This window comes from Rhipicephalus microplus, chromosome 3 (assembly GCF_043290135.1).
Source record: "Rhipicephalus microplus isolate Deutch F79 chromosome 3, USDA_Rmic, whole genome shotgun sequence".
NCBI lineage: Eukaryota > Metazoa > Arthropoda > Arachnida > Ixodida > Ixodidae > Rhipicephalus > Rhipicephalus microplus.
Window position 1 is genome coordinate 142,726,972 of NC_134702.1, and position 10,477 is coordinate 142,737,448.

At 38.0% G+C, this 10,477-nt stretch overlaps 1 protein-coding gene across 1 annotated transcript in view; it reads right to left on the reverse strand.

Moving 5' to 3' along the window:
* LOC119170711 (uncharacterized) overlaps nucleotides 1-8,119 on the reverse strand; it is a 38,941-nt gene extending 30,822 nt beyond the window's left edge. The window contains exon 1 of the mRNA XM_037421950.2: nucleotides 7,913-8,119. Coding sequence (XP_037277847.2) covers nucleotides 7,913-7,978 — 66 coding nt within the window. The 5' untranslated portion in view covers nucleotides 7,979-8,119. The remainder of the gene's footprint in view (nucleotides 1-7,912) is intronic.
* Nucleotides 8,120-10,477: the final 2,358 nt, after the last annotated feature.

Below are 10,477 nucleotides of genomic sequence, written 5' to 3' on the forward strand. Positions count from 1 at the left end.
GAACATATCTATATGAAGGGGGGGGGGGGGGTCAAAATATGAATTACTCATGCCGTGCTTTTTAAAAGGCATTTGTATCTTACACAGATAACAAGGTGCTCTATAATTGTCATGGCACGATTAACAATCAGTATGCATTAAGAATGCTTCCAGATTTCATGTATTTATGTCACCTGTAATGAATTGGACAATATTATTTTATGAGAGACAAGTCGGCATGAGCTTACAATAACAGAGCTGAGCTAGTTGGTTTGTCTTCCTGTTAAGAGACAGGGCATGCAAACATGGAAACCTGTGAGAAATAAAGGTTTGCGAATGCCGACTAACAACTGAAAAGAAGCACAGAAGCAGAAAAGAAAGCATGCATTCAAACTTGCTTGCGCATATCTCATGTGTTCGTGTTTGCATGTCGCATATTTTAACTTTGCACTTGCGATAACTACAAACCAGGGGTAAAGATTTTAACCTACGCATCTTCATTTCAGTTAAAGCACTTAGTCATATCTCGATTGCTTCAGTGCTAAAATGCTACTCAAGTCTTTTTTCCTAAGAACTATGGAATACAAAAGCATTTCTTATAAAACATTTGTCGATCAACTGCAAGTAATTCATGACTTCCTATCTTTCTTGGTAGCCATTACCAGGTAAAATGTTAAGCATTAAGCTAAGTGCCTTTTAATAAAGAAACGAAGCTTTCGTAAGTGTCATTTATACTGATAGATTCACATACATAAATTTACTGAATAAATTGTGTTTCTAAGTTGTCCTATGTCTCAATAGATATTGTCAATAGTTGTCCTATGTCTCAAAAGACAAAACTTACTGTTCAGCGACTCTACGGTCAGTTAGCTTATCTTCACATGCAGAATCATGTACTTTGTCTTTTTGTAAATCCCATGCTCTAAATACAAAAGTGTATCTGTTGTGGTTGCTAAATAACTGAGACATTTTTATGGGTTGGACCAGTTCATCTAATAGCATCCTTGTTGTGAATCATGGTGGGTGTTGGGTAAAGAAATACAAAGGAGTCCCGAAAACAAACTAGATTTTGAACAAGTTTATTTGCTGTAAGTTGATGAAAAATACATTTAATTATAATAAAAACTTCAGTGTCAGGTCATAATTTATTGCAACAGGGGAAAAAGCGTCAAAAGACACTCGGAGGGGGGGGGGGGGGGCTTCGTGTTACGCATCACAGTATGTTCTCCAATCTAATTATAAATGGAATTTCCAGTAAAGTGTCATGGCTCTCTTCTGCAAACAAAAATAGGGGCATGACAAAGGCAATTAAAAGAAAACAGAAGACTGCAGGGTCTTTCTAAGCTTTCACACCACCAACTTCGTAAAATATTGCTCTTTGACCATCTTTCAACAAAAGCAAATTTCTTTTTTCATGTAATTGCTGGTACTAACTTCCACACTACCGAGCCAAGAAACAGTGATTAAAAAAAAGGGCGGGGGAGCATGTTTCCTTCTGAACTACTTTTATTAAAAGTAAACCCCTCCATACAACGTGGCACACATCATAACTTGCAGTTTCAAAAACTTCATGAGGCAAGGCTTAAAGGAGGCGTTATACTAGCGCCAATGATCAATATCAGACTATATATCACTTTATCAAACTTTAAATCCAGGCTGTAAAATTATACTTTAATTTTATAAATACGTGTTCACTTTGACTGCAATAGTTTCCTAGTTAACTAGTACACTAGAGTCACACACGGCATAGGACCCTTCAGGTTGGTTCAACAAAAAGCAGCAGGTTCGAACCAACTCAATAATGAGCTTAGAGATAACAGCAGGCAGTGAGCCATGGTAACATCAACAAAGTATAAGCCCTTTAGAGGTCTCTTTCTATCAGTACTTTTTGTTGAACCGGCAAACTTAAAAATGTGGTTGAAAAAAACCACCATAAAAAAGAAGTCCCTTACACAAAAACAAATGGGCTAAAGATGTCAGGCCTGTGTGGACGACGTAGCACAATCAATGCATAACCAGGAGGAGTGGTCTTCAATGGGGCCTTCAGTAAACTCTCATGGGATGCCTACTGCAGGTACACTAGCTAGGTATTCACTACACCAATCGCCATCATTTTGCATAATAACAAAATTATGGCGTTTACGTATCTTGCACACTTCATTGAAGCTGCAGCCGATGATGATGAGGATGGTGAATTATGGTTCGCCCTTCGTAACCAGTGGGAAGTTTCCGACCATCTACTCATAAAGCAGTTCACATGAAGTCTTGTGCTACTCTTCTTCCAAGCAATTAATGTGATTCGTCACCTAACATGATGCCTGCAAAAGGTTTTTTTTTTTTTTTTTTTGCGAAGAATATTCAAGCACTTCCACAATTTTATGGTAGGATGAATGAACACCATCTGGTTTCCGGCTTAGATTGCTCCCACGCTGAGCTTCCTATCTCAGTAAGAATGACAGCTGCAGACAATAATGTCACTAAAGCTGGCTATTGTGAGCTCGTAACTTACACTGCAAAACGCTTTTCTTTTGTGTAAAGAAATCATATGGCCCTACCTATGAAGAACAGCTGTGTGATGCGATTGTATGCTTATCATGAAAGAAATCGCACACTTGGACAATGATTACAGCATAGATTCTAGCAAAAGCACATAATTTTAGGCCAAATTTGTCATTTGCTGGAACCAACTTAGGCCTTGGGGCCATTCTTAAATCTGTACTTTTGAGCAGCAATGAGCCTCAAATTGTATGTACGCTATGACCTTCAGTACGAGTTGAAATTGACAACTTCCTCATGACCAAGACCGAGCATTAGGTTTTGCGAGGCTTGCTGGATCTGATAAGACTTGACAGAATCAGAGCTGGCTGCTGTCTCTGCAATCATGCACAATACACCCATTGAACACTTTTTTCATGGCCCACGATGAGAGCATGTCAATTTCATTTCATCTCAGCTGGATACCTCCTTTAATTGTGATGCACTCTTGAAACTATGAAGCTCTTTAAATTACAAAGTCCTAACTTTTTTAAAACCTTGGGTGTGGAGCATCACTTGGATGTTCCTTTGAGTCTCCCACCATCTTACTGATAATTTTGCAACTCGTTTTTGAACCATGTTCACTACTGCGGCACACTTCTCATCCTTTTCTTTAGTCTTTAAATGACGCAAGTGTATTCTGGATGAGAGACAGGTTTGTTTGGACACTCTGCATTCCAATTTGAAATTTAGATTTTCTGTAACGCCTTAATTTCTGTGGCAATATTTGGGATCTTCCACAGAAAATCGCTATTAGGCACTGGGTTTTCTTTGTCACTCTTCATAATTAACAATAAGAGAAATATTGTTACCAGGCAGGGCTCAACAACCAGGCAGGGCTCAACAAAACCCCAAGGCATGCATAGCTCGTCTTAAAACACTTTGCATAATGATATTTTGCATCAACCTGTGTACAGAAAAGCAGAGAATTTAGCATAGTGTGCCTAGCAGTGCCACTGAAGGTGCTGATGCAGTGTAGAAATTTTGGCTAGTTGGTGTGGGTCAATTTTGGTCAAGCTGCATGTTGGAGCAGGACACTAAAAAAGAAGTGATAAAGACAAGTGCACAATGATAAATTTTTATGAGACACCATTCTGTTAAGTGAGGGGTGATCACTTTAACTACACAAAGAAGTAAGCATATGTAATTAGAACATGTCGCATGAGTTCAGTAACTTTAGAAAATTTTAGATTTCTATTTCTTCTGACTTCTATCGAATTTATGCAGGTCACTGAAGTTTTATCATACTATACGAACCACATATATAAAAAATGCCAGCCACTACAGTGGCCAGAAAATTATTCTGCTGTAGCACAGTGAAATACTACTCTTCTATATCAGGCCTGCTCCTATGGCATGAGTGCAAGTTAAAAAAAAAACTGCTTAAATAAAATGCAAAGCCTAGCCTTTCATTCTAGTGAATATCATGTTGCATATTGTTGGAATTTACAATATACCGATTCTTCATCAAGTGCAAAAGAACCAATAGTTTAAAGAGTCTGTCCATAAAGTGCAACAACACGTACTTCTCCATGAAACTCATATTCTTAGGTTCCATTGAAAGCACAGACGTCATCTCATGGCTAGTTCTTTCTGACAGCAAACGTAATATGGGTGGAAAATTTATGCACCTGAAAGCATCAGGGAAGGTTGTACTGATTAAGCAAATGAAATGTGTATCACAAGGAAATGCCAAGAAGCCTGATGACAAGACTACACAGAAATCTAGGGCTGTCAGCAGGGAACCGAGAAGCTGTGGGTTAACTTTACTTTTTGTGACATCATATGAGTGTGCATATATATATATATATATATATATATATATATATATATATATATATATATATATATATATATATATATATATATAAGGGAAACAAGTGTATACTCAAGGGCTCGTTTTTTTTTTGTGTTTTACACAATATTAATGAGATCTAACAGACAATAATGCCAAGGAAGGTATAGGGGAAGTTATTCGGCCAATTGTAATGTAAATGAGAAGAAAGAAAAGTGGGTGAAAAGATAACTTGCCGAGGGCAGGATCCAAACCTGCGACCTTCGAATAACGCGTTCGATGCTCTACCACTGAGCTACCACGACAGCTATCCCCCCAGCCACTTTATTGGGTATCTATGTCAATTTAAACATGGGAGTGTCAGTCAGCACCACTAGCAGCCATGGCGGCGAGTGTGGCACACTGTTTATGAGCCTGTTTGGCGTCACGTAGCACATGAACCTATTGCTAACCGGCAGCTGACCAATAGTCCCCCGCATACAACCTAAAGGCCCCAAGTCTGCCAGTACGAGACCCTTGTTAATAAATAAGAGAAACAAGTGTATACTTAAGGGCTCGTTTTTTTTTTCGTGTTTTACACAATAATAATGAGATCTAACAGCCAATAATGCCAAGGAAGCTATAGGCGAAGTTATTAAGCCAATTGTAATGTAAATGAGAAGAAAGAAAAGTTGGTGAAAAGATAACTTGCGGGGGGCAGAATCCGAATTAAAAGTGAATATATAATAAAAGTATATATATATATATATATATATATATATATATATATATATATATATATATATATATATATATATATATATATATATATATATATATATATATATATATATATATATATATATATTGTTATACATGGTAAACTTATTGCACTTAGAGCTCTAAAATGTATGTTTGAAAATGTGTGACTGTCAAGTGCTAAAAAAAATGCTAATTTTCTGCTCAAAACTGAGGTTTTAGCTGCTCCAGATTGTGCACCAAATTACTTAGGATCGATTGCATCGCTAATAAACCCTACCATTTAATGTGACTCTATGCTGGACATGTGCTAGTTCGTAATTTCATTTTTCAAAGACAAGCAATAAAAGTGAATTATATTGTATTGCAGATCCTGCCTAACCTTTTTTGAAATTTTAGACACCAATACACCGAAACTCAGAGTTACAATTGTTGACGTAGATAGTCGAAGTAGATAAGAAACAGAGCTAGGAGCAGATCAGAAACAATGCTTTCCACCAGTACGGAAGCAGCAAATCTGGGCCTTTTGCCCGATGGCGGTTAGCGAATATCAGCACAAAAGATGTTCATCTGCAGCAGTGCCTATATTCGAAAGGATCCCCCTGTTGAGCTGGTTCGATAACAGCCTAGTTCGTTTTTATTGCGTGCACTTGTTTGTTCATATTAGTGGGTTTTGGGCCTTCCGTACACTTTTCATGCATCTTCAATATACAGTGATTCTCTTCTGTTTGCTTTAACTAGCCTTAATTTTTAATGCTTACTTCTAATATGCGAGGACATTATTATGCTGTGTAAGTCAATTTTTGACATGGAATCTCACACTGCTTGCTGTGATTTCTCTGCTCATATTTTTTACTTTGTTTATGATCAACCAGCTGTGTGTTAGTACTTTTTACTTGCTTTTCATTAACCAGCTATGTAATTCAACAATTACTTTGCCACGTGAAGTGCCGAATGCTGTCACATGCAGCACTAAGGTTCCGTATACAGTAATTTCTCAAATGTATTTTCATGTTGTTTCATTACTTTTTTTTCGTTTTAAATTCACTCTTGCTTAAGACCGGCAGTGTGTACGAGATAACTAAAAAACAAAAACAAGTGAATTAGATGTTCAGGCTCACGTCTGTGCTTACCAAGTGGTATCATAAGTCTGGTGCTACCTCTAAGGCAACAATAATATTCATGAACAATTTCTCAGGGGAGTTCATGCTTGATAAATAACATATTATCATTCAAAAAATCACTAGGAGAAGGATTAAACTAACTGAGCTTTGGACGATCTGTAAAAAAAAGCTACATTGGGTTGACTGTGTATTCGCGTGAACTGGGTGAGAAAAGATACATTTTCAGCAAAAAGTATTGATTGATTGATATGTGGGTTTTAACATCCCAAAACGTCCATATGGTAATGATCGACGCCGTAGTGCAGGGCTTCAATAATTTTGACCACCTGGAGTTCTTGAACGTGCACCCAAATCTAGGCACATGTGTCTACAGCATTTTCGCCTCCATCGACAATGCAGCCACCACAGCCGGGATTCGATCCCACAACCTGCGGGTCAGCAGCTGAATGTCTTAGTCACTAGAACCACCACGGTGAGGCTTGAACAAAGAGTAGGAGGACATATCTTTCTGTGAATGGCGTTCCGGTGCAATTTCATGCAATCTGTGCAAGGTATTAGAACACACGATTTGCTCCAACATTTAACACCGCTTCACATATCGTGACGTTTCGATCCTGCTTCCAGTAAATGATCATCCAAGTTTGGCTGCCCCATGGTATGTTAAATTGAGAACAGAAGTGTCATTTAATGTCATCATGACATTATGTCTCCCTTAGATAACATGCAATCTGAAGTACTGTTATTTCACATGATCACTTCTTTCAAAACATGTCACAGTCTAGGAAACCTATTTGCAGTTAGTGGGTTTGTGGACTAATTGGTTTGAAAACACAGTGAAGTGACAAATGGTACGAAAGGACACAACAAAAAAAGACATGCATGTGCAGTGACTCACCAATTATTTCATTTTCAGAAGTACATGAAATTTAATGCAGTTTATTTTTGAACGAGTGAGCACGTTTGTCTCCTGTCTATTTTCATACCGTGTATTATTTCACCAATTTCTTGCTAGTTCTTTTTCTTGGAAAGCAAATTTTCTGCAGTTCATTTGTGGATATTTGTATCAACAGCATTTTTGTGTAATATAGAGACAGTAAAAAAAATGCGTACAATATTTCCAATAACTGTGTTTGCAAATACCACGTGTGTCTGTATTGTACAACTATCTTTTTGAATTCAGTAGCCATGTTTTTTCGTTTCACAATACATTTTTTTTAATATTCAGGTTGCATGGACAACAGTGGACACTACTACTTGCACTGCATGTTTTATTCAACATGAAAGAGATATGCATTATGTGACATGTACCGTTTCCCTGCTTCATAATTCTTTTTTTTTTTCGTAACAGCTCAAACAATTTTGAACGTTAGATTACCCATCAGTCTGGGAGGGACAACTGCGCTACCTACTGTTTAACGTGGCAAGGCCCACGCTATGCGCATTTCAGTGTCCTTCTTAAATGCGGAGTTGCATCTGGGGAACGCCTAGACTCCAACCGCTCTACTCTACTACATGAGTTACATGAGCACTGTGCGCGTTAACAGCGCGCAAGCTGGCAGTGAGTCGCGTGATATAAAGAGAGATAAGGTGGCGAAGGACCCTTGAGCGAACACGCGGCGTAGCGAGAAACAGCACACCGTCACAAAACAACTAACGTTGAAACAAGTTTGTCTCGTCTTAGTTTACGCGCGGAGCACAGAAGACCACAGCGTAAATTCCACGTGTGATACAACCCAATTACCTTAAAACAGCTGACATCCGGAGTAGTGCAAGTGGCGCGTCTTCTTAGCCGGCCGGCAGCCCACATGAACGCGTAATGAATAAAAAATCGGAGGACACCAGCTGCGTAAGAACACAACTCGTTTCAGCGACAACGTCAGCGAAAAGCCCACACGTTTCGGTGCAATTTCCATGGCGTACGGCTTCAAGAAGCTTCACTAGCATATTGCAAAACTAGCATTATGCTAACGCACGGTGCTAACGTCTATGTACGCCGCCATCTTGCATAAAAAGAAACAAAAACAACCAGAAGTGCGTTTCGATCAGGTGATTGTTTTCAGCCAATAGTGGCGCCAAATTTTTTTTATACATCTCTTGGGATATGATGCGGAAACACGCTTCCCGGCGGGTGACAGCGCCTTAGTCACTTCGTATTGAAGATGTCAAGAGCGTTTGCATTAGGAGCGCGCGCGTCGTACCCTGTTAAAGAATGTAGTTGTTCGTTTTCAGCACGTTGAAGCATTCTTGAACCTATAAGTAAATATGCAGGCGTGTGAAAACTGCATACACTGTCGTCTGTCTTTTTCCCCTTTTTGACTGCATAGTATCTTTTCTGAATCGAGAAACTACACGTTTCACAAGCTTGCCGACCCGCCACAGAAAAAAAAAAGCACAATCATAACTTGCACGTATTCATCTAGCCGCTCATTCCCCCATGTTGTGCGGTTTGAAAGCAGTGCTTTTAGCCTTGCTACATAAGTGGCTATAGCGGCGAGCTACAAATAAGGGAAAACTATGAAAATCGCGATGACAGCATAGTTTAGGTACTCCTCGCCAGGGGCAAATCCAGCCACTATTTTTTTTTTTTTTCCAGGGAAGAAGGGTCGCCAAAAGTAATACCGGTGAGGTGGCCGTGGTCATGACTTTTCCATTTTTGCTAGCCACCTACCCCCCACAGCATAAATACTATTAACGTGTGCTCACAGAGGTTTCACCCATTTGTTCTAATTAGTGATGGGAGGTGGACTACGATTACTGAAGTTAAAGGTGAAGGGGTGCTGACACAGACTTTAGGGATGGAGGAGCGATCGTTTTTACCGCCCCCCTCTGGATCAACCGCTGCTCCTCGCTCGTTTTGTCGGCACTCCTTACGATATCCAGAGCACTGATTCTTATATGAGTCCACATGCGCTTGATTGTTTTCCGAGAAATCCTTGTGCAAGTAGGTTTGATTGATTTTTGGGGTTTGGTGTCAGAAAACCACCATATGATTATGAGAGACACCGTAGTGGAGGGCTCCGGAAATATCGACCACCTGGGGTTCTTTAACGTGCACACAAATCTGAGCACACCGGCCTACAGCATTTTTGCCACCATCTAAAATACAGCCGCTGTAGCCGGGATTTGATCCCGCGACCTGCGGCTCAGCAGCCGAGTACCTTAGCCACTAGACCACCGCGGTGGGGCAGCTCAAGTAACTTTGTAACAACATATATATCGGTGACAACTCACTTATACAAATATTGTGCGAGTTTTTCGGAGGATCAAAATGCTTTTTGAAAAGATTATCTTGTTTTAACCGCGTGCTTTCGCGCTTACTGTGCATCGGTTATGCAAGCCATACCAGAAGGGGAATGCGTTTACTTTTGAGTCACGAAGTCTACGCGAAAGGGGCTATTTTAAGCACATCAACAGACGTAGTTGTATCTATAGCCCGTCTGTTATTCTGCCTAAATTCATTATAACCAGTTCTGCTTTCCCATTGACAGAATATCACGCTGCTTTCCAACTCATCTATGCCATTCGCCCTAGGTGTCAGAAGTGTAGGAAGGTGGTGCGCGCATATATAATATATATATATATATATATATATATATATATATATATATATATATATATATATATATATATATATATATATATATATATATATATATATATATACATATATACATATATATATATATATATATATATATATATATACATATATACATATATACATATATATACATATATATATATACATATATATATATACATATATACATATATACATATATATACATATATATATATACATATATATATATATATATATATATATATATATATACATATATACATATATATATATATATATATATATATATATATATATATATATACATATATACATATATACATATATATATATATATATATATATATATATATATATATATACATATATACATATATACATATATATATATATATATATATATATATATATATATATATATATATATATATATATATATATATATATATATATATATATATATAGTGGGAGTAATAATTCAATGGGCCAGTTAGTCTTCTTGAAGGTATGGGATATGGCACAACGGGGGCGTTGTCAACAAGGATAAATATATTTATCCTTGTTTACAATGCTCCCGTTGTGCAATATCCCATATATATATATATATATATATATTGTTACGAGTAACTTCTTTAATAATCTATTTACAGCGCACAGAGCTCGACGAGTAAGATGGCGCCAGACCAGCATCCAACGGAAAAACCCACTTCGTCCTCCTCTTTC